Below are 25,892 nucleotides of genomic sequence, written 5' to 3'. Positions count from 1 at the left end.
GTCCACCAAAATGCATTAGATTGCTCCGAACGAACTAAAATATCTGACTTCTGATAAATCTGAAAATCACAATCGATACACGACTGGATATCAACATTTCATACGAATCGGAATACTCTCCACATAGCAGTCAAAGGTGAAAACTACGTTCCTGTGTAGAACCTGGAAGATACATCCATTATGGAAATGTAAGTATATATGAAGTCTACAAAATTATTACTCATGATGGCGATAAATATAAGGAGAATCAAATTAATATTATGTGTTTTCATCATTTTTCATTTATTTGTTTACAAGAAATTAAATCAATTTCAAATTAAGTGAACTGCATGAAAAGCACGTAGATTTCCCAAATTATTATTTTGATCATGATATTTACAAGGCTTAAACTATTATTATAATTCGTTTTGTATTCATATTACTTATTCGTTTTGTCAAATCAGATGGTGAAAAAGACAGGTTTTTTTTTCTTTACGGGAGAACATCGAATATGTGCTTTCCATAATGTATCATGGACACAAAAGTAGAATTTGTCAATAAAACGGAAAGGGGATATTTCCTGTAATTTGGGTCACACAGAAATATGAAAATATGACTAAATTGCCCATGCGTGAATTCCCATATCATAAGTTATCTCACTAGCATGCACGACCACAGTCATGTGTAACAAAATCAAAAACTTTCCCGAGTTTTAAGGAATACTTTTCTGATTTTGTCTGCTTCTACCGAACCTAACTTTCCAAACAAGGATTGATTCCCAATCAAGTCATAACACACACAGGAGATCTGGCGTTGTTAATCTTAACCCAATATTTCAATCATCAAAATAATGTATGGGCCTTTGCAAGAGCGGTTTCAATCTTATAGGAATCAGTAATGCAATTCGAGCGTGAGAAACCAATTTAAATTTGTAAGGAATTTAAAGACAAATAAACACATTCTTTCTGCTTATGTCTTATTTTCAATCAGGGTAAAAGAGACCGACAAAGATCTTGCTGATCTCGACTCCGCCAATGCAGTCCTGGTCGACTACAGTGGTGTGACAACCGCCCATGGCATACCGCGAATCATCACCTCTAAATCGGTGAAGTCGAGGCTCTTTTGGAGTTTCGTAACTCTTATCGCTTCGGGAGCGTTCCTGTGGCAAGGAAGCCTACTGCTCCTCGACTTTAATAAACACCCTTACACGACGCAGATCAACGTGGTCGCCCGGACAGAGCTTCAGTTTCCTGCAGTTACCGTATGCAACATCAACATGATGAGACGCTCTGCCATGATCAACACTCGCTTCGAAAGCCTGATCCAAACCGATGACAATGCGATCGAAGGTGACGCTGACTACGCCACCTGGTGGTTTGACATGCCAACGGATGAAACATCAGCATCGGCTTCTGGTCTTGTTACCGGATCTGGGAGTGACTCGAGCGGGGACGCGACAACGGACGGTTCCAGCACGTACTCGATGACCAACTTCACTGAGATACCCGACGAAAACAACGCAACCAATGTACTATCAAGTCCTCCAACTGTAATTCCCCCTATAGCAACTGATGCAGACCTTGATGCAGCAACATCAAATGCGGAGACTGCTACGGCTACTACTGCTACTGACACTCGGGAAAACTTTAGCGAGTACGAGTGGTGGGATCCGGGTTGGGACACCGACGATTTCGACTACCAGGAATACGACTGGACAAATGTGAGTCATGATTACGACTGGGAAGGGTTCTACAAACAATCCACAGCAGATGACTTCAGTGATCTTCTCGAAGCTGTCCACCCGACAAGGGAAGAACTGAAGGTGATGGGACACCAGGCGGAAGATTTCTTACTCCAGTGTACCTTCGATAGACGCAGGTGTACATACAAGTAAGAATTATGCACCCCCTTACTTATGTAACTACCAACTACTTCCCATTACCTGTTTCAGATAGTTTTTTTTAATAAAAATCTATTTGTCTTCTCAGATTACGATCTGGTATCACTTTATACGTGTTTATATACTCTCGTGACAACAGAGGCGGCGGAGCGAATTTCAAAGTGGGAGGGCACCAACAAAAAGGGGCACTTTCTGGGGAAAAAGGGCACCTTCAAAGGGAAATCTCAAAGTGAACATTTACAATTGTTTAGACATTTGTATATACCTCTATATTGTGATTACATTATCAGGGATGATTTCTCTTTTTCATCATATAAGATATTGCTTAAGCATTATACTTTGCAGTTGGGTGTGATGGTCTGAAAATTCATTTATGAGCGACTAAAGCGAGCGAGAAAATTTTTAAAGAGTTGTGATGGGGTTATAAGCACATTTTCATAACGGAAGACTGAAAAGACCTTTGATAAGTAATACAATTATAACATCAAATGCATGCGAGCGAGCGTAGCGAGCGAGCTTTGAGGGAAATTCTTCTTAATCGCTTGAAATTAGGGGTACGTTTAATGATGAGAAAACCCATCAGATTTTGATAGGGACATTTATAAGAAATGAAAAGGGGCATTTATGAAAAAGGGATAGGTTCCTTATTAGAAAGGAAAAGGGTTACGTATCATTGTTTAAAAAGTAATTGTCATAAGTGAAAAGGGGCACTGACCATATATGAAAAGATGCACTTATGAGAATGAAAGGGGGGCACTTATAATAAAGGGAAATGAGCCTTTGTTGAAAGAAAAGGGGCACCGACCAGAATTGAATAGGGTCATTTACAAAAGATGAAAGGGCACTTATGAGAATGAAAAGGCGCATTTATGAGAAGGGGAAGGGCCTTTTATTTAAATGGGGGCACTTATCATAAGGAAAATGGGCACTTATTAGAAAGGAAAGGGGCACAATCTTAGGAAAATATAAGATGCGCTTTTCCGAGTTAATAAGAGGTAGTTATTAAAAGGGGTAGGGGCACTTCTACGAAGGACAAGGGGCACTTGTCAAAGCAAAAGGGGGCACCTCTCATATGTGAATAGGGCAATCACCAGAGGTAAAGGGGCGCTTCTCATACCTGAAAAGGGGCACTTACTAGAGATAAATAAGGGCACTTAGGAGAATAGAAATTGGACACTTTTTGCAAAGGAAAATGGGAACTTGTCGAAGGAAAAGGGGTACGTGTCAAAATAAAAGTGGCACTTATCAGAGTTGGAAAGGGGAAGGGGCACTTTATAAATTAATAGGGGCATTTTTAAGTAAAAGGGGCACTTTTCCTATATAAAAAGGGGCACTTCTTACAAAGTTAAAGGGGCACTTTTCCTATGTAAAAAAGGGCACTTTTGGGGTACTTGATAAAGTGGGAGGGCACTATGCCCGCCCCCCTGCCCCCCGGGAGCGCCGCCTCTGATCATAAATGTATGTTTCTCTCAGGCAATTTTTTTGCTCTGTATCAAAAGTATATTTCCATTTCTAAAGCTCCCTCTTTCTCATTCTTTACTTGGTCAATTACAGTCCACCCAAAATTTTGTATGGCTTTTATCAGTGTTAATTATGCCCATCAGTGATATTTGAAAGTGTGCCTTTCTCCTGTCTATCCCTCCAAAATACCATCTATTTAATCTTTCCACTTCTCTTGTATATTTTACCGTGCGACAATAGCTTTTTATTGGGTTATTATCTTTTAAATTACATCCATACGACGTATCTTTACAAAGGCAGTGGCGGATTCAAAAAAGAGGGGAAGAGGGGGAAGGGGGGGGGGGAAGAAAAAGGGAGAAAATGAGAAAAAGGAAGGGGAAAGAAAAAGGAGGGGAAAGAAAAAGGAGGGGAAATGGAAAGAAAAGGGAAGAGAGAAAGATGAAGAAAAGAGGGAGGAGAGAAAAGGGGAGAGGAGAAAAAGGAGGGGGAAAGGAAGAAAGGGGGAGAGAGAGGAGAGAAAAGACGTAAAAGGAAGAAAGGGGGAAAGACGGAAGAGAGAAAAGGTGGGAAAAAAGGGAATAATGAGAAGGGAAAAGAAAGAAAGGGGGATGATATTATAAGAAGGCGTTTTTTTTTTTTTTTTTTTTTTTTTTTTACCGGGAACGCAATTTTGTAGTGTGCATAATATGGGATCCTGCCAGGCGTATGGTCCCCCCCAAAAAACATACAAAAACACAAAAAGAACCAAAAAAAAAAAAAAGAGATGGAAAAAAGTGGGAAAGAGATAATTTGTGTGAGTAAAAGGGGAAAGGAACAAAATGAAAGAGAATTAAACAACGATAGAAGAGAGGTGCGAGAGCATTAGTAATTGTATTTTTTTAAAAAGAATAATTGGACAACAACCAGTGCCGTCGCTAAAGGTGCGGGTGGGGTGCAACAACCCCTACCTGTCAGGATATTGTCGGTAAAATTGCGCTGCTGTCGGGAAAAATGAGAAAAGGGGGAGGGAAAAATGAGAGGAAAAAAGAAAGAAAAGAAAAAAAGAAAAGGAAAAGAAAGGAAAGAAAAAGGAAAGAAAGGAAAGGAAAGAGAAGAAGGAAAGAAAGAGAAAAAAGAAAAAAGGTGAAAGAGAGGAAAGAAAGAAAAAGAAAGAAAAGAAAGAAAGGAAAAAAGAAGAAAAAAAGAAGAGAAAAAAAGAAGCAAAAGAAACGGGAGATGAAAGAGAGGAGAGAGACGGGGAAAGAGCCTGAGAGAAGAGGGTTGGGAGTAAGAGAGAGAGAGGGGATGTTGGGTGGGGTTACTACGTCGAGGGGGTAGAAAGATACGCATGGATAATTATGTTGGTGTGTCGGGTCCGCTGTGTCGGTATTCTTGCTCTATCATCATGTACTATATCAATGCAGAAGTTTGAAGTCGGTGAGATGTATTATGTCGGTCGACCGGCAATTTTATTATATTATATTTTTTTAGGGTCGGTACAACGAATCGTCCTTTGCCTCTTATAATTTAATTAAACGCCTAAGCTTCCGAGCTTTGCGCGGGAGGGGGGGGGGGAAACTGAATTCAGACAAGTATTAAGAGTCGAAAACAGTACAACGAATCGTCTTCTTTCTCTACTAATTTAATGAAATGTGGAGGCTTCGGGGGGGGGGGGACTTAATTTAGACAAGGATTAAGAGTCGAGAACGATACAACGAATCGTCTTCTTTTTCTAATAATTTAATGAAACATGAAAACTTCCACGCTTCGCGTCAGAATAGGATTTAGAGTCGTGAACGGTACAACAAATCATCTTCTTTCTCTAATAATTTAATGAGACGTCAAGCGGGAGGGGAGAACTGAATTCAGACCAGGATTAAGAGTCGAAATCAGTTCAACGAATCGTCTTCTTTCTCTACTAATTTAATGAAACGTCAAAGCTTCATTTTTACTTTGCTGTTGCTCACAATGAGGTGAAATTAAAATTAATGTGTCACAACTAGCAAAAAGAGAGAATCAATTGTGATGGTTGTGCATTATGTTTTGAAATCAAATAATGTTTTGCGGTTGGAAGAAGATTAGCAAAAAGGAACTTTTTCTAAACGAAAGTTTGATTTGTTTGCTTATGGGTTCATGGCTGTTTATTTGATGAACTTCTAATGGCTTCCTGCAAAGAACATTGGAAATGTAAATACTGAAAATATACTCTAAAGAAATACAACCTTGCGATGGAGAGAGTTTGGTTATTCTCATCAATGTACTCTTATAACCGACATTATGTCCTGGGATCTATTCTATTACATATTAAGGCAAACAGTGTAAATAGAAATATTGTATAACCGTCAGAGTATTGGATCTTTAATCATTTCCATTGAATCCACTATCATTCACAAATGATATGATTCATAGAATACCTTTAAAAAGGGAAATTTTCACTGAACTGCAAACCTGTCAAAATGAAATCATTATTTCTCAGGATTGGTAACAAATAAAAACGAGATGAGAAAGAATGAACGCCATAACGACCAGAAGTGCAATGCATCGTGCACGACATACATATATCATCATTATCCATACAATGAGCCATGGCATGAACACCGCTATTAGCATAATTGTTAAAAACCGAATTGAATTATACTTACTATGATTAGGATAAGTAGGTGATCATAAGCTGACAAATGCACTGTTAAGAAACAGAAATTACATAAAAATGTATGAATATTGATGTTTATCAATTATTCAAAAACAATTTCCGCCATTCCAGGCCAATATGTATTGCAAAAAAATGCAACCAAACAAAAACAGAGGACAGAAATAGAAAGAAAATGGACTCCATAGTTTACGGCGTCACTATATCATTAAAACAAATAATTAAAAATGACAATATTGAAGCTCGATTCATCTGAAAGCTTAAACTAATATCAGATATCAAATTTTTCATTTATGAATAGACATGCAATTAATCTGATAAAACAAGAAAGAAAGAAAGAAAGAAAAAATGGCCTCCAAAACTGCTTAAATGAAATCATTATTTCTCAGCATTGGTAACAAAAAGAAACAAGATGAAAAAGAATGAACGCCATGGCGACCAGAAGTGCAATACATAGTACACGCCATCATCATTACCCATGCAATGAGCCATGGCATGAAAACCGCCAATTAGTATAATTGTTGAAAACCGAATTGAATTCTACTTACTATGATTAGGATAAGTAGTTGATCATAAACCGATGAATGCAGTGTTGAGAAAGCAGTGGCGGATCCAGGGGGGGGGGGGGCCCGGGGCCCCGGCCCCCCCCCCTTGAGAAAAAAATCATGTAAAATCACGTGATTTTTACCTTTTTTGGGGGTGCAAATTGAAATTTTTTTGAGGATCAAAAAAAAAAATGTGCTCACTACCCCCCCTCCCCCCCCCCTCCCACTGAGCGAATTTTGGCCGGCGCGTTTTTCAAATTTTCGGGAGCAAAAAAAAAAAAACAGTTGGGCCCCCTCCCCTAAGAAATCCTGGATCCGCGCCTGTGAGAAAGAACAATTACAAAATAATATAGGAATAGTGATGTGTATCAATTATTCAAAAAACAATTCAACGAAAATAAATAATTTACGGCTTCAATTTATCATTACAAAATTTGTTTAAACATGACAATGATGAAGCTCGATTCAACTGAAAGCTAATACTAACATCAAATGTCAATTTTTTTTATTTATGAATAGACATGCAATTGAACTGAGAAAAGAAGAAAGAAAGAAGAAATTGTCGTTACTGGGAAAATGAAATGCGAATAAGGCTGCTAAAGGGGAGGGGGTACCGGGTCGGTCCAGTCGACCTCTTTTATCGTAGTAATCCCTTTCTCCCTTTCCCTTTCTCTTTGCTCATTTTTTTGCTCATATTTCCTCTATTTTTATTCTTTTGTACCATTCGACGGGGAGGATGAGGGAGGGACTTGCCCTCGTGCCCCCCCCCTGTAGCTACGACATTGGACTTACTGTACAACCGCTAAGTCTCTACCTTTTTCCCCCTTACAAAGGTTGAGCGATATGCATAATGTTTGTAATCTAATTTCAATTCCCCCCTCCCCAATATATATATATCATCAATAACGTAGGAAAATGTCAACAGAGGACGATGTCTCTCGCCAAGATAGAAACTTTTCAATTTTAATTGCAAGTGAGCAAAAAGTATGACACCATTCGTATCTATGTCAGTGTAATTCCATCATAAAATACGCTAGGTAAGAAAACAAAAATTCAAACAGACCACCTCGTTACCCGAAAATATGTGGTAGTATAGCCGGTCCGAGAATCGGTTGTTTCTTTCATGTTTAGATTTCTGCCCGAGTGGCATGAATGGACAGTAATTAAGAGTGATAATTTAATGAAACGTCAAAGCCTCCGTGCGAGGGGGGAAACTGAATTCAGACAAGGATTAAGAGTCGATCGAAAACAATACAACGAATCGTCGTCTTTTTCTAATGATTAAATGAAACGTCAAAGCTTCCACGCTTCGCACGAGAGGGGGGAAACTGAATTCAGACAAGGATTAGGAATCGAGTACTACTGGTGAAGTACCAGACCATCCTCTTTGTGCATTGTGCAGCAACGAAGCATATACAACGTCTCGCGACGTGACAGATCACTTTTCTCTAACTTCTTACCGATCCGAAGTCCTCGTTTTTTTTCCAGGAAGTGCCGGTGGACATCAATGCGCCAAATGTGGTTCTCAAATTGCAAAAAATCCCTACTCTTGGAGGGGGGGGGGGGGGGGGGGGGGAGAAAACGATTTTACGTCATATTTCTCCAAGAAGTGCCTAAAATGCGCCTAAGGTGAAATGTATGAAAAACGATGGAGCGAATCGACATAGCGAGGCGTCAGCGCCAAGGGAGCGGAGCGGCCAAGTGGGGGTTGGTCTGGGATGGGGTCACAACCCCCTCCCATAGTAGGAAGCATTTGCAATTTATTTTAGAACCACCTTAAGCGCAATTTTAGGCACTTCTTGGAGTAATGTTTCTCTACAGTCCATCTATACCTATGGTGAATGTCTATAAACTATCAACATATAGTTGCGTAATAGGGAGAAATGATGAAATTAGATTAATTTTAGATAATGTGAAAAGTACTTTCTGTATACAGAAGTGCTGTAATATGTATAAAATGTAAATGAAGTTGTGAAAAAAATATAGATCTTTTGTGATTTTGTGCCCCCCCCCCCCCGTAAGAAATTCCAGGATCCGCCACTGAAAGGACAACTGCTTCTAAAGCACCTCACACAACAACAAAAGTAACTCTAGTCTTAGAGATTGTGCTTTCAGTTGCGCCGCTCCAAAGCTTTGGAATGACCTGCCACTAGACATAGGAAAAGCCTCATCTGTTGCTGTCTTCAAAGTTTTGTTGAAGACGCACTTGTTTTCGGGAGCTTTTTAATATATATTTAAAAACAATTTATAATTTTATGTCTGTAAAGTAGCACTGTTAAGAGTTTTGCTTTCGTCACAGCGCAGAAGACTATTGTATATCTATTATAGTTGCTGCGCTTTAGAAATTGATCTAATTATCAATTTTTTACTCTGTCACACCAGACCGACAACTGACCAATAATATATATATACATAATAGCAAATTTCATTACTCCCAAAGGGACACAAATTGGTCGGTACTTATTTGATGCACTAACTTTTGGTAGTTCGCCATACGCCTTGGATCTGATTTTTAAAAAAAGAAAAAGAATCATATCTATCAAAGAAAGAAGTACTAACATATATTTCTTTCAACGAATAGATTAAACTAGATTGAACCTAATTGGTTAATAGAAAATATTCGATATATGTATAAGAAATTAACTGTCATCTGTTATTAACCATGGTCAAAGAAACAAATCCAGATGGTTAACATACACGTATAAAATAAATACAACAATTTGTGGAAAATAGAATTAATCGTTGTCCTTTACGTGCTAACGCGAAGTATATCCATATGTTTTATTCCTAATTTGCAGGGATTTTCACCAATTTCAGAACAAATACTACGGCAACTGCTTCACATTTAACCGAGAAGTTGGAAACAGCACTAGAGCACGATCGACTAGAAAGACAGGGGCACAGTACGGTAATAATTAATTCATATGATTTCATTTACATTATCATCATCATCATCATTATCCTTAGCCTCATATTTTCTTGTTTCTTCTTCTTCTCCAATACCATCATGAACTTTCCCTCATCCTTTTTCATCATCATCATTATCTTCATCATCATCATTATCATTGTCACTACCATCACCATCATCATCATCATCACCATCACCATCATCATCATCACTACCATCATCATCATTATCATTGTCACTACCATCACCATCATCATCATCACCATCACTACCATCATCATCATTATCATTGTCACTACCATCACCATCATCATCATCATCATCACCATCACCATCATTATCATTGTCACTACCATCACCATCATCATCATCACCATCACTACCATCATCATCATTATCATTGTCACTACCATCACCATCATCATCATCATCACTACCATCATCATCATTATCATTGTCACTACCATCACCATCATCATCATCATCACCATCACCATCATCATCATCACTACCATCATCATCATTATCATTGTCACTACCATCACCATCATCATCATCATCATCACTACCATCATCATCATCATCATCATCATCTTCATCATCATCATCAGCATCACTACCATCATCATTATCACTATCATCATCATCATCACCATCATCACCATCGTCATCCCTATCATGTCTATTCAAGCACTTTTCATTATTTTGTTCATTTTCATTTTAAGAAAGCTACTCGAAAAGGAACATATGTATATAAAATCTTGATGAAAGTCAAGAAAATTTCTTTGAATAATGGGAATACACTAAAAAAATGAAAAAACAAAACGAAACAAAACAACGTGAAATAGTAAAAAGGAAAACAACAGATCATTTAAATTTGGATGTAAATGACAATAGCATTGCTGCTTTAATAGCGAGATTATTACCGGATTATGTATATACAAAATTTAATTGTAAGAACTTTCCGTGGTTTACTAATCTTCTTTATTATCAAGTATATATAAAATTGAATTGCAAGGGGGCGGTCATTAAGAATATTACAATCATTAATTATGTAGAACTTTCAGTGTTTTACTAATCCTCTTTATTACCAAGTATATATATAAAATTGAATTGCAAGGGGGCGGCCATTAAAAATATTACAATCATTAATTATGTAGAACTTTCTGCGTTTTACTAATCCTGTTTATTATTAAGTACATACAAAAATGAATTTTAAGGGAGCATTAAAAATATTACAATCATGAATTAAGTAAAACTTTCCGTATTTTACCAATTCTCTTTATTATTTCAACATCGCCATCAACTTCCACTGTTACCCAGGCGCGTACGCAGGGGGGGGGGGGGGGGAGTTTTGGGGGTTGAACCCCCCTTTGGTATATTTATGTGTGTAAACCCCCCTAAAACCCCCCTAAACCCCCCTAAACCCCCCTAAACCCCTCCCCCTTTTGAAAAAGTGTCCTCTTACCCCCCCCCCCCCACTGAGCGAATTTTCGGCTGGCTGAGTCGTTGCGATTTTTGGACTCCAAAAAAAAATAGTGTCCGCTTACCCCCCCCCCCCCCCCCCCCCCCCCCCCTCCCCCACTGAGCGACTTTTCGGCCGGCGCGATTTTCAAATTTTCGGGAGCAAAATAATAAAGCTGAGTCGTTGCGAAATTTTGAGCCCGATTTTAACCCCCCCCCCCCTTGAAAAAATCCTGCGTACGCCCCTGCTGTCACCACATTACTAAAAAAGATTATTTAAAGACCGTCTTGTTCCGTTCTCGTCTCTGTTGGCATCCCCCTTTCCCCCTATTTTGTAGTTACGGACTTTTTAATTTAATTACTTAAGTATCATTGTTTAAGTATTATTTGAGGTTTTCACATTTGTACAAGCATTGCTTTTAGTGGACCCCTCTGTTTCCAATATGTATTTCTACATTTGTTGTAAAAATTAATGTTTATAATTTATTTGTAATGTTTTGTTGGAAACGTAACTAAATTGAAATTGACATTGATTTGAATTCCCTGCTAGTATACGGTGTTTACATACAATTTGAAGATTTGGGATAGGGTAGAACAGCGGTTTTCAATCTTTTTCTAATCACGGCACCCTTTTAAGAGTCCTTTTGCATCCCTCTGGTACTCTTCAAGTGCCATGTACACACTTGGGGGGGGGGGCATATTTATATATCTGTGATATTTTAAATATGGTATACATTTTATGTTGTAATCAACGTACTAGATAACATAAGAAATAATGTATATGCGGGTTCCTCGCCGCCGAATATATGTCATGAATACAAAAAATATATATTCGGTCACCTCGATACACAAATATGACGTTCTTTAGGCATCTCGTTGCCCCAGATTATCCTATTTCTAAATGTTGCGAGTGAATGAAGCGAACAAGCGGGTTGAATATTCCTCTTCTTCTATGTGCCATATCCTGAGACGTTGGCGACCATGGAGTGTCACAACTCTCTATCCCATATTCTATGAAGTAATTCATTCTCCCCGAGATCAATTCCACATTAAAAAATCCCACTCCTAATGTTCCATTCTTCCGTATAACATGCCCCAAGAAGCTCAGCTGTCGACCTCTTATATTATTCAGAAGTTTTTGTCTTGTTCCTGCCATGGCAAATACCTCATCATTAGAAACTCTTTCTGTCCATGAAATTCTTAACATCCTTCTCAGGAACCAAACTTCACAACTTTCCAGTTGCTTTCTTAGGTCTGATGTCAGGGTCCAAGCTTCACACCCATACATTAGAACTGGATACACGTAGCAATTGAGTACGCGGAGTCTCGTTTTCATCTTCAGCTTTTTATTCTTTAGGATGTTTTCTTACTTGGAGAAAGTTGATTTTGCAAGTGCAACCCTTCTCTTGATTTCTTGCTCGCCTCTTGCATCGTCTGTAATTGTAGTCCTGAGGTAATTAACAGAGGTGGCTTGCCTTATTTGATTGTTGTTTATCTTAAGAGAGCATGGTATTCCTCCCTTCTTTGAAATTACCATGCATTCCGTTTTCTTGTAATTTAATGATAATCCTCTCTTGTCACTTTCTCTGACGACAACATCCAAAAGTCGCTGCAGGTCCTTTATGATTCTGCGATTAATATAGTATCATCCGTATACCGTGTGTTTGTGATATTATGTCCTCCTACCTTCAATCCTCTTTCCTGTTTCTAAGTATCAACTCACTGTAATAATTGAAGAGATCTGGAGACTTGACACATCCTTGCCGAACCCCATCTTAATGTTGATGTAGTCCCTTAATTCTGTTTCCACCTTAACACATGCTGTTTGCTCCCAATACAGATTTTGCAGTAACTTTATATCCTTTGTGTCTAGTCCAATCTTGGTTAAGTCTTCAAGTAAATGAATATTTATTTGAATATATAATTTCGAATTTATAGATATAAGACTCTTCATCACGCTGTCAAATGGATGAATATTCGGGCACTTCTATGTCCAAATTTGTAGGTATTCAGGCACTTCGTTGCCTGCAATCATCCTGTTCCTATAAGTGTAATGCGAACATTGAAGAATTACATTTTATTGTCTTTACAATGCTAATTCCTCACGAAATATTTGTTTTTTACGAATTCGACATTATTCCAGTATAATTTTTATATAACTCAACGTCTCCCGTGGCACCTTTTTGATAAAGGCTGCGGGTAGAACATGGTGTGCCGTGATTCCTGATTATGTCAAATAGCAATAGTTGATTTGACCTAAACGTTTTATGATAAATTGTGTTCAGTCAATTACGTCAGTTACCAGAAAACATTACTTGGCATTGTGACTAATATAATCATTACGTGATATTATGCACTATTCAGAGGCGAATCAAGGATTCCCTAAGGGGGAGGGGGAGGGGGGCATATAATTCCAAAAGAGCGAGAACAAAAATGGTGGTTCGTTTTTTTTTATAAGAATGAGCCCTTTAGGCTAAATAAGTATCATCAACCGATGATTCTACATTCCTTTCTCTTTTTTTTTCTCCCCTTTTATTCAGGGCCGTTTGGCCCTTGCCCCTGTGCCCCTAGATCTACCACTATTGTTTATTATATAAAATTTGTGAATCTGTGATTGTGTGGATCACTGTTTGGCATGAATGGAGGCGATGACGAATGATAAAATACTCGCTTTGGTCTAAACAAAAAATGATGTCCGGTTAATAATTTACATTAACTTCAATGGCGTACGTGAATAGTGGTAATCTTGACCCAATTGTAGTTGAAGATTAAAACTAAGGACCACGAGAGCGACAACACAATCTTCATTAACACAATTATTAACAAGAAAGATAGCGAAGTTAGAGCTGATAAGGGCAACGGCAATTTTATTTTCTTGGAGGGGGAAGGCACAGCCGGTCGTGCCTCCCGATTTTGAAACCCAGTTGGCATACCTTAGGTACACAACCCGAAGTATTTGCCCCTTTCCTCTTTCCAAGTGAGAACTCATACCTCGTGCTGCCAGATGAGTGAGAACTTCTCTCTCTCTCTCTCTCTCTCTCTTCAAAACATCAAATTGAGTCGTTATCATCTCCTACCCCGTTCTAACAATTGCATCCAATTATCTGATCATCCCTCTCTTCGGAATATAGTGCTCCCTTTAAAAAAAAAACCTTGTTCCGTACGCCCTTGAATTAGGGTCTGTGTTTGACAACGCAAAAACAAATGATTTTTTTTTTAATGTCTAGTGTACTGGGATTAAAAACCGGATGTAATAAATAGGGGAAAGGCCCGATTAACTGTGTTGTATCATTTTTTTTGCGATAACAATTTACTTGCCTCATTTTAATCCCCTAACGTGGCACTTGTGTCATTAATAGGCCTTAATGTTCGATTAACGGCAAGATTAATGGCAAGGCATTAATCTACATTTTCCACCCCGTACCCAGGAGAGAAAAAAGGACAGGGTAGGGTGACAAAAGCCTTTGTGTTAGTAGTTGCCATATGCCCTCATGGTGACCATATTATGGAGGAATACTCCCCAGGGTAGGGGTCTTGCACATTGTGCGTGAATGTATCCGATGGCCGGGGTAATGGTAGAGACGTTGTAATAAGCGCTATATAAATCCAGATTATTATTATTATTATTATTATTTTCAATACACCGAAAGAAAAAATAACCACATGGTAACACGAAAGGAAATCACACTACCAGAAAATATGATTATATTAAACCTCTGATGATGTTTTTCATTGGCCATACAGGTCTACACTTGACACTGTTCACTGAACACCCGGAATACGTGGGGCTCTTCGCCCAAGAGGCCGGGGTTCGAGTCGCCATTCATCCCCCTAACGTGTTCCCCTTTCCAGAGGACGATGGGGTAGTTGCATCGACAGGACAGGCAACAGATATCGCCATGAGACAGGTGTGTATAGAGAAGAGAAAGAGAAACGGGGAAGGAAGAGAGAGTGATGTGGGAGGGGGCGGAAAGGGAGACAGGGGAAAGGAGAGAGAGAGGGAGAGTAACATCGATTGTTTTTTCATTTTTTCATTTTAACTTGATAGGATCGGCATTGTCTACAATCGTGTGCTATGTAATCCCTTCAATTAGACTTCGCGCTCGCAATTTTTCATGCTCCTTAATTATCCATCACACTAATGCAGAGTTCGTTACAAATGAAAAGTTATCTATTTAAAACGACATGAGAACAATTTTGGTAATGTAGTATGCTCAGCATTGTGAGCGTCTGTGAAATGGCGCCTAGCTAAAAAAATAATCCACAGGGAGTCGACAATGTGACACATTGTGTGTGGCCGAGCTCAAATCAGATGACCGGGGTAATAATAAATATCTGTAAAGCGCTTAGAAACATCGTTGATGTATTATTATAGAGATATCGACTGCTTTGAGAGGCCTGGCTGTTTTTATATGCTGGCTCAAGGGAACCCGCGCACCTCCTGCCATGACCCCTGGGCGCGCCGCTCACACAGGTGCGCCTCGGGATCATGGCAGGACATGCTAGTTCCCGAGAGCATATAAAGCAGCCAGACCTCGAATATTAAAGCAGTCGATATGTCTTTTATATGCCGAATCGAAACAAAAATCTATCAAGAATTCTTACCTTATCCTTTTATTGAGAAAAGATTGGTTAAAACATCACGGTAAATCTGAGACACTGTCTGTAATCTTTGCTTGAAAAATGACTGAAATTTTCAATCATTTGGGAATCGCAGACAAAAGCACTGTATGGTGTCCGCGTCGCCAAAATAACATTTTAGCACGTAAACCAATGGGTATAGCAGCAAAAAAATTTCATGGTAACCGAAATTTTGAGGGACCTCACTCTTGGACTATTAACCAGTATTGGCATTTTTCGTTTCTTTACGGGAATGGCTAAAACCACGACTCAAATTTTGACCAATCAGATGGCTGGATTTCTTTAGTGAGGTATATAATGTAGAGATATCGACTGCTTTGACTGCGCCTGGTGGGCGGCGCGCCATTGGACAGGACGTCATTTTTACTTGTCAGAGATTGTTGAGGAAGATATAACACTTCATAACGCTTCTCTCTCTCTCTCTCTCTCTCTCTCTCTCACACACACACACACACACACCCTCTCTCCCTCTCTCTCTCTCTCAGCTTACTCTTAAACGAGATGTTTTAGGCCGTATCCGGACACCTACCCTGGACATCCACCCCCGGATAATAACCCCCAGTCAGCTACCCCCTAGGACAACTACCCCCCTAGGGCAACCACCCTCTAGGACGACTACCCCCGGACAACTACCCCCATACAACTACCTCCTAGGAGAACTATCCCGGACAACTACCCCCTACGACAACCATCCTAGGGGTTAGTTTGCTGGAGGGATAATTGTCCGGGGGTAGTTCTTCTAGAATCTAGAGGATGGTTTGATGTCCAGAGGGTAGGTGTCCTAAAACCGTTTTAGTCATGTGCCCTCCAATATACAGTCTAGTACCACCCCTGATGTATATGTGTTTTTCTTCATTACTATCACAGTCTTACTTCAAGCGGCTTCCCCATCCCCATGGCAACTGTACGGATAGATCTCGGACTAACTTCACATCGGAAGAATATGCTTACACCACCCGTGCGTGCGTCAAGTCCTGCGTTCAGCAACAGCTTTTTGACAAGTGCGGGTGCGTTACGGACATCATAATGAACGAGACGTTCTGCAGCCCACGAAACAGATCTCAACGTACGTATCCGTCGTTCCACCCGCTTTCTTATCGCGCCCCGTCCCTACTTTAAAAGGGCATTTCCACCCCGATATTATGTTAACTTTAATCGAAGCAGAAAAATGGGAGAAACATGTTAGTGCAAGAGCAAAACCGCTTGAAAGGCACGATTAATCAAACACATATTGGCAACTCTGTGACTTATCTTGTAAGCGACCCTCACATTTGCCCTGTTTTAACAAACTTCTCGCAAGATACGTCGCAGTGTTGACATTTTGTATTTTACTGATCACAACTTTAGAAATTAAAAGCTGTCCAATTTTAATCGGATATTGATCAAACTTTCGATAAATTATTAAATGTGTTTTTCTTATTTATTTTTGTATTAATACCAACTTTATATAAGAATGAACTTTCCCATTAAATGCTTATGAAATGGTAGGTAACACATAATGATTCAGATTTCTTCCCTTTTTGCGTGATTGCACCCCATTAGTTCCTCTTCTCTCCGCCTCTCTCTCTCTCTCTCTCTCTTTCTCTTTCTGTGAATTCAGGATTTTTCGAGCGGGAACAAGGTTTAAAATAAAATAAAATGAGGCCAAGGAGCACTATTTTTTTTTTGAGGGGGGGGGGGGGGGGGGGGGTGAGTAGTGAGTGAGCACTAATTTTTGTTTACTCAACACCCCCCCCCTCCTTTTTTTTTGCCGGTCTTGATTTTCCCCCAACAATGCCGTTTTTATTCCAGAGGTTTGTCGCCAGGCTACAGAACAGTTCTATAATGAATGTCAGCTACCATGGAACTGCCCTATCGCTTGCGAGTAAGTAGAGCTTTGGATTTCTTTTGCATATTTTTTAAAATTATATAACGAAACTTTCGCTTATATACCTATGTATAGCAAGTGTGTGTGAAAAAAAATATCTGTCTTACTTTGACAGTACTTAGGAGATCGGTATCTATGGCCCAATAAGTCAAACAATAAAAAATAAATTCTTCCCAGAAGAATTGGGCAAGAAATTAACAAATTCTTATTTTAAAGACCGTCAATACTACTGGGCCAGAAGGGATTAGACCACACAGCGAGGTCACTGACAGGTGGCTATCTCATTAACTCAGCTCTCAACTAACATAAGAAAAAGAGGATCATGGGGACCAACAGGCACCGATTGGGAAGTTTTATATATAGAGGGAGCAAGTAGCTACAAGTAGGACATTGGGGCTTTAACTTCAATCTAATTTAATTCAATTCAATTTAATTTAATTCAATTCAATTTAATTCAATTTAATTCAATTCATCTATTTTCCTCTTTCAATTGTTCATATTTACAATGATGGTACATTCGTACATTTTCACATATTCACATTTATAGATATAGATCAATTTGCATAATACAATACATTAAACAAAATGATATGTGGTTGGGCAAATTACATTGACCAACAGCTATTCAACAATCACATTTTACCCAACTTTCAGTCTGCTCGATTATTTGATATACTTTCAGTTGGTGAGTTAATTGCCTAACTAATCTTACCAAATGAGATAATACCCAATTGGCATTTTACAAATCGCTGTTGAGTATAAAGCTTGTGAAATACCCAACTATTTTACCCAACCTTTTAGCTTGCCAACTCAATTTTGATATTTCTTCATCGCTATGCTTCGAATCATTGGCTGATCGTTATCCTCCTATACTTTTTTTTCAAGGGAGACGCTCTTTGTGACATCTGTGACGTCATCACTTTGGCCTTCAAAACGATATGAGGTATTACTTATTATCCACTTCATATTGTTTCATAATATCATGGAAACGAAAGGGAACAAAGAAACGTTTCCGGCGTCCGTCACAAATATTAAAGCTACATGCAAGATTCTCTTGTGACAAGTAATTTCTCAGCCATCAATCCTATTGTGACCAAACAAACATGTATTTTGGGGACCTCCGCGCTTTAATGCTATAAAGGGTCACATGCTAAGGTCAAATGTCATTCGGTGTCATATATTAAAGTTTGCATTTAAGATTCTCTTGTGACAAATAACTTTAGCAACTGCTAATATATTGTGACTAAATTTGGGTCACAGAATGGGGTCACATACTAAGGTCAAAGGTATATTGAGGTCATTGAGGTCAAAACCCTCAAGAAAGATTACCGAGAGTCCTTTTTTAGGACTCCTCAATCCTCCCTCTCTCTCACATGGTGCACCCGCAAGCCTACTGTATATTGAGGTCATAATCGTGTTATGTTAATGTTTATCTGCAAGACTTTCTTGTTACAAATAAATTTGCAACCATTAATCTATTGTGACCACATAAGTTTGCAAACAATACTAGTCTCTATAACATTTTTATCCACCATCAATCTAACGGATTACAATTCAAACATCCATTCATCTCTGTTTTTTTCTTTAAATCAAGCTTCTAGTTCCTTCATTTTTCAGGTACAAGCTGCCTTGACACTTCATTTCCACCTTTTCTTACAAAACATACTTGCAACATATTTATTTCCTAACACAAGCATGGCAACTGCTAGGAAAAATATAAATTAACATACATTGTACCAAGTTCAACCAACTTGAGTCAGGGATGCTTTTTGGGAACATTCATATAATTTGTGGGCCAGACAAAATCCGGAGATTGCCGTGTCTTATTTTTCAGATCATAATTTTGAAATCAATAAAGAAACCAAATTGAGCGTAATAGCATTTATTGAATTGTTTTATTGAAAACCAAACAAATGTGAATGTTATCAAATGACATTGTCCATTATTGTAGATGCTAATCAGTGGGTAATGAAATAAAGTTCATATTAACAAATCATTCTCAAATGTATCAAAAGTATGTATTACTTATCTATTTTTCACGTGATCACACGTCAGAGTCACCTGAAAACTCGATTGACCAATGAAAAGGCTAAACGTGCTTTGGACAACGTCGAACACACAAGGTAAGCAGTCTATATAAACAAGAGAATCCAAATATTCATACTGTATTTGAGATGAAAATCTGATCGCGGTAGCTCGTTCAGAATTTTTTTTTGAAGGAGAGGTAACCCGATGTCCGAAATTTTGATTTAATTTTGATTTTTTTTTTTAAATATATATTTTTTGGGGGGTGTTTTTATTGGTAAATCAAAAGAAATCACAATATTTACGGATAATTTACATAATTAGGAACAAATTCACCAAACAGAATAAAGCAATAACAATAACATTAATTAAATGGTACAAAATAAAATCAATATTGTTTATACTGTTTTAATATGTTTTTTTTGAAAGGCATATGTCATAATATGGTATAACATCACCAGGTGTCTCAAAAGGAATTGCGTACATCATTAACGCGGTGTTCCTTCCTCATCCGTAACGATTATTGCATTCGAGGAATATGCCTACCGGGTATCCACGTACAACGTACTCCTGGGTCGAGTGTGGCAAGTGTAGATTAATGTCTTGCCAAAGGTTAGAGCCGTTGCTGGCAATCGAACCACGTATCTTATCATCTACAGCCTAGTGATATATCCACTAGACCAGCGCCACTTATTCATCCAGGGTGCAGCAAGACATCTCTAGTGGTGCCGCGAGAGAAGTTCAGTTAGGCCTACATTTATTTATTTATATTGGAAAAAGGTAAATTTCGTGAAAACAAGCTGTTCTTTGATTTGTCTTGTGCACAGAAACAATCTAGCTCGAGTCCGGATCTACTTTGAAGAACTCAACTATGAGCAGATGATCCAAAACCCAAAGTACACGGTATGTTCACTTCGACTTCCATGATCATCTTTATCTTCAAACACGTCTCAACATCCCTATATTTAAAGAATTACCCAGTCGTCAGTGTTAACTTCTTAATTCAAAGACTTCATTATCTACTTACCCGTCTACCCGAAATTTAAAAAAAACTGTGATGCTATTGCATTATCACGACAAAATATTATCAAAGTACCTATTTAAGGGAAAGCATGTTGATAGATACAAATTTTGGAATGCATTCACGCGTACACGACACATTTAAGCCCCTGCTTATACCCCAATTTTACTGAAGAGGCGAGCATGGCGATCGATGGCGATCTGAAAATTTCGTAAGGTGTGACAAAATCTTCCTCCAACCCCATTTTTGGCCTGTGAGACGATTACACGGTTCTTCTGCGATCTACTCGTGCTGAGGGGGATGGCGATACGATGATTGTACGACGCTACCACTTTATCGCCCCATTTCTAGGCCGATGAGTCGCGGTGCTTCTGCAATCAAAGCGATCTTAATACGAAGCTCATACGCTAGATTACGCTCAATTATATTCAAGACTTCACTACAGTGGTGCTGTGATGCGAGCGGGGCGACTGTGATAGGTTCATGCTGGGCTACTTCGAAGATTGCAGGCCATCGGTATATAAATCGAAGCAGTCGATGCCCTTTCCATGAGCTTGTCATACGCTTTAGGCTGTACATTGTGTCATTTTTAATACACCTTGCAGCCGATTGCGATGCACTTTAGCACCTCAGCGCACTCGCTATACAATTTTTGAAAAAGTAAAATTTTGTGGTGACTTGGAGATGGCGATGATCCTATAGACGATGAAGAAGATCGAAAAAAATCAAGCCACGATCCACCTCCCTTTGACATTTTGGGGGGATCGCAGCATAAACTTCTTCTAGTGAAAGGGGAAATTAGGGGTATACGCCATATTCCCCATAATACCTTGCTATCGAAATTGTTTATGTTAGTCTGTGTAAATTACATAGTACCAATATAAACCTGAAGCAGGGAAGGAATAATACAGAGAAATAATCTTCAGGGCTTCCATTTTCCTGCTATCTGATTTTGTTGTTGTCTTCTCATCTCCAGATCGAGAGTTTACTTGGCGGCATCGGAGGTCTTCTTGGTCTCTATATCGGTTTCTCTGTGATCACCGTTTGCGAAGTCGGTGTCCTGGTCGTTGATCTGGTCAAATTCCTCTTTCGGAAGGCGTACAGCCGCAACAAAGTCGTTCCCATTGATTTCAAAAGTTAATCTAGAATAATTTGTCTCATTATGGTTTATTTTCCATTATGGTTTATTTTCCAATACAGGGTAAGAGATGTTAGTTGATGAGTTGCGCTCTGCAAGTATGATCTGTTAGCCATCAAAGGATGAAAGACTAGACCAATAGCCAAAAGGCGTCAAGTCTTTTGTCTTTCGTCGTTGATCTCTTGTAATGTATCATTCGAAATGGAATACAGGTGGGACAAAGGCGATCCTGTTGATTGAAAGAAAATTAATCAAGAAAACATTCTTTACTTAAATATCTTCATATACTGATATGCAGCTTCAGATAATTCAACGTCAGAGCTGACTGGGTTGGTTTTTCTTAAAGCCCCTTTAAAGTGTTGGGAACCACAAATTCGCCAAACATTATGATACAATTTAGGTGAAATTCCTCCATCAAATTGTTGGGACTCCCAACACTTTAAAAGGGGCTTTAAACAACGCAGTATTAAGTTTGGCCAAGTTGTCTTGAGAATTTAAGATAGAATGTCCGACTAATGAATTGAGATTTTAGTACCAAATGGTTCAGAATACGATATACGTGCTGGAACTGAATAATTTTATACGATGTTTGTGGTTGACAGTGTTGTATCTTTTGAATTGCCAATGTCTTGTAAGCCGAGTTGGCAGATTTTGAGACTTTGAGTCTCCAGAGCTGGCGGACTTTTGGACTTTGCCAGAGTTGGCAGATTTTTGGACTTTGCCAGAGCTGGCAAGTTTCGGGTCTTTAATCAATTTGGCATATATTGTTATAATACATGTATTTGGACATGTTTAGTAATTTGCTGAAAAGAGACTTAATTGATTTATTTATTTATCCATTTAAAGTGGTTTAATTCATTAGTTTTTTTTAAAACAAAGTATACATCAGTGACAAAGTAAAATCACACGTAATACAAATATGCATGATAACATTATGGTAGTAAATTGCAATTCTTTTTGTACTTAATAATGTATAATTGTGCTTCTACGACACCTGCTCTGGCTACAATTAATTGCTATCTTTACACTGGCAGGGCTAGTTTGGTGGAATTAAATAGTTTTGGCATCGTACTTGTTGGCAAATTTTGTAGTAGGCCAAAGTGGCGAATTTATAGTGGTTGAGCCAACTGTGGCAGAATTTTCGACTTTGCCAGAGCCGGCAAGATTTGGGACGTAACCAAAAATTGGCACGGTTAATGAATGATGGCACAAATTTGATATTGGATTGGTTGGCATGTTTCTTATTAAAGGTGTTGTTTTTATGACCGTAGACATTTAAGATGTCCTATTTTGTGAAAGTTATTTATGAGTGGCAAATATTAATTTTTCCTCTTTAACGTAAAATATCACCAGTGCCTCATAATGTATGAGGCATCCTGTAGATTTAGATTAGGATTTATGTTTAACTCTTAGTTTAATTTTAGTATCACAACAATTTGAACATGTATTTTATACTTGTAAATTGTAACTTAAGGTTTAACTTTAGCTCAATCTGTATGATTGAGGATGCCTCGTTAATGTATCTGTAAAGGACAAAGGCAGTCTTTTACTTGAATTAGAAATGCCTTTGCTTCTATGTCTAAATATGAGTGCACTGGATTGTGAATCTGTTAACACACTCTCTTTATCTCTCTATCCATCTTTCGGCACTCAGAATTTGTACAGTAAGAAACGTTGATTATAATTACTTCGAGATTTTATTACAGCTCATAATAACTTGTGACAATTACCGATATTGGACAGTAAAATGTAGGTTTAGCACTGAATTACAGACAGCAAGGGGCGAATTCTTAGATAAACCGGTTGTCTTTGGATTGAAGTACGTTTTAAACTGATTAGTTAATTCTGGAGTTGGCGATAATTAGGAATTTGACAATTGAGGCTATCTTATCATAGAGACCTTGGTAGGAATGTCCTTGGCGCCAGGAGTGTCATGTATGACGGATATGAGCGCTATACAAGAACGCACTATTGTTATTATTATTATTATTTAAAGTCACATGGGTAGCCGACAGAGTGAGCTAGCATGTTAGAATATGGATGGAGAGACCCGTTTATGGTGAAATACCCGTTGAGCGGTGACTATACATGAAGGTAGATTATGCAGTTGGCAATAAGAAGATAGACAGTAAGGTTGAGTATTTGGACTCAAATTTGGATTGGAGTAATAGTTGGATGGCTGCTGGTCAGCCTACACTGATCGTAGTTGAGATGCTATGTCGTGTTTAGCCCAGACTAGAATTATTTCTCATGTTTTCGTAGAAAAGAGAAGGTACACCATGTAGTATAATAATTAAGTTGCTAGTGATCTAAAACTGTTAAATCATCATAAACCTCAAGTAAGATCTGTTTAATAGCCATCAAAGGGTAAAGTCTTTTGTCTTTCGTCGTCGATCTCTTGAAATGTATCATTCGAAGGCATACATTCGCGACAAAGGTGATTCTGTTAATTGAAAGAAAGTCGATCTAGAAAACATTTTTACTTTAAATGTCTTCATTTAATTATACGGAGCTTCAGAAACCCCCAACGGGATAGCTGAAGTTTGATTTTTATTCATTTTGTGACAATATTTCCAGGGGCGTATCCGGTGTGTTGTAGGGAGAGGGGGGGGGGGGGGACAAATCTCTGACAAGCAAAATATAGACAACCCAACCCGCCCCCCCTTTTTAAAGATGTATTTGGGTCTAACATTTGAAGGGGGTACAAAACACAATTAAGAGCACATTTTCGTTTCCTAATAAATCCAACGGGTTTGTTGTTGTTTTCATTTGAGCGTTGTTTATCGCACGTAAGAATCTCTCTCTTCAAGCAAATTTATTCTGACGTTGTTTAAAAATCGATCTTGTTTTTCTGCGTGAATTATGTCCTTACTTGCCGAAGCTACCACTCAACGATCAATCGATTTCTTTTCCCCCTACATTTCATTGACATAATTATGCAAAACTTGTTGAAATATGTATCCATAACCATGGTTCATTTGTTTTGAGAGTATCTGAGAAACAAATAGTCCGTGGAATTATCCAAGAAGATAATAAAAACTCTGGAACAAATGCCTTTCAATGTCATTCAATTCATTGAATTTTCATTGTATTTTATTCGTCGAAATTGATTTCATTGCATGACATTTTAAAAATGTATACGTATCTTACATTGTTACAAAATGTTTCACTGCCCTATATATATATATGTGTCTTTCAGAATCATTGATCATCTTCGCTACAAAATACTCATGAATTAAAAAAACACGAGCAAGTATGAAACTGTTTCGATTTGTTCCTTCCTAAAATTGATATTTAAAATTGATATTTAATTGTCAACGTTTTCGGTGACACTGCGAGGTGACTGTTATGCGATTCCCGACTCTTGATTAAAGGGGCACGTTCCCGCCAGCGTAGTTATCGGCACATGCCATCTGCGTAAGAGCCGTATTCTGTTGGTGTCAATAGGCAGCTATAGCGCCGTCCGCCAGCGCGTGCGTATTTTGAGCGCCCTCTGGAATACGGGGAACATGCCCCTTTAAGTTTGCCGTCGACAAAAGATAGGTTAGGACGTATGGGTAGCAATGGGAGGGGAAAAGAAAGAGAAAGGAGGAGGAAGGGAAAGGGATATAAATTATATGTTTTATATAATATATATATATATATATATATATATATATATATATATATATATATAACAAATATATCAATTTGAATGATTCTCCGTCACGGTAATATACAAATAATGATTAAAACACTTGAAATAAAAACCCTTGAGAGTTCACCTATTCATTATGACTGGTTTCAATGTTATCTCTACAGAAAAGGGGAGTGAGGGATCTGAAGAAATACAATTGAAACCGGTCACAGCGAAGAAGTAAACTCTCAATGAGTTTTATTTCAAATGGTTTAATAAATATATAATTATAATATGAACACTAATCAGATGGACAGATTTAACTGGAAGAGGGGCTGCGAGAAAGAGAAAAAAAGAGTGGAAGAGAGAGATATACAGATAAAAAGAAACAGAGATGAACCTAGAGAGCGAGGGAGGGAGGGAGGGAAGGAGAGAGAGAGAGAAAGAAAAGAGAGAGAGAGAGAGAGAGAGAAAGAGAGAGAGAGAGAGAGAGAGAGAAGGGGGGGAAAATATATTCTAAAACAATAATTACAACAGCACATCAATCTTTTCCCAGTTCAATTAATATTAAAGTAATTTGAAGGAAACAAAAACTACAATGTCGAGATGATCAAACAAACATGAATATCATATTCAAAATTAATTACCCCCTCTCTCTCTATTTCTCTGTATGTCTGTCTCTCTCTCTCTGTCTGTCT

At 38.3% G+C, this 25,892-nt stretch overlaps 1 protein-coding gene across 1 annotated transcript; it reads left to right on the top strand.

The window, feature by feature from the left end:
- The first annotated feature begins 180 nt into the window (after positions 1-180).
- LOC105446529 (degenerin deg-1-like) lies at positions 181-24,175 on the top strand. The gene is made up of 8 exons (XM_030976375.1): positions 181-188; positions 895-1,853; positions 14,565-14,794; positions 16,395-16,593; positions 17,319-17,391; positions 18,049-18,079; positions 20,143-20,322; positions 21,417-24,175. The coding sequence occupies exons 1-8, from the start codon at positions 181-183 to the stop codon at positions 21,579-21,581; spliced, it is 1,845 nt and encodes a 614-aa protein (XP_030832235.1). The 3' UTR covers positions 21,582-24,175.
- Positions 24,176-25,892: the final 1,717 nt, after the last annotated feature.

The sequence above is a fragment of the Strongylocentrotus purpuratus genome, unplaced genomic scaffold (genome assembly GCF_000002235.5).
Source record: "Strongylocentrotus purpuratus isolate Spur 01 unplaced genomic scaffold, Spur_5.0 spur5_scaffold_9, whole genome shotgun sequence".
NCBI lineage: Eukaryota > Metazoa > Echinodermata > Echinoidea > Camarodonta > Strongylocentrotidae > Strongylocentrotus > Strongylocentrotus purpuratus.
Note: the sequence above shows the minus strand (reverse complement) of the source record. Positions and strands in the feature narration are given on the sequence as shown.

Coding starts and splice junctions, on each gene's coding strand:
- LOC105446529 (XM_030976375.1), top strand. Junction 14,795..16,394: donor CAGATATCGCCATGAGACAG/GTGTGTATAGAG, acceptor TTACTATCACAG/TCTTACTTCAAGCGGCTTCC. Junction 16,594..17,318: donor CCCACGAAACAGATCTCAAC/GTACGTATCCGT, acceptor TTTTTATTCCAG/AGGTTTGTCGCCAGGCTACA.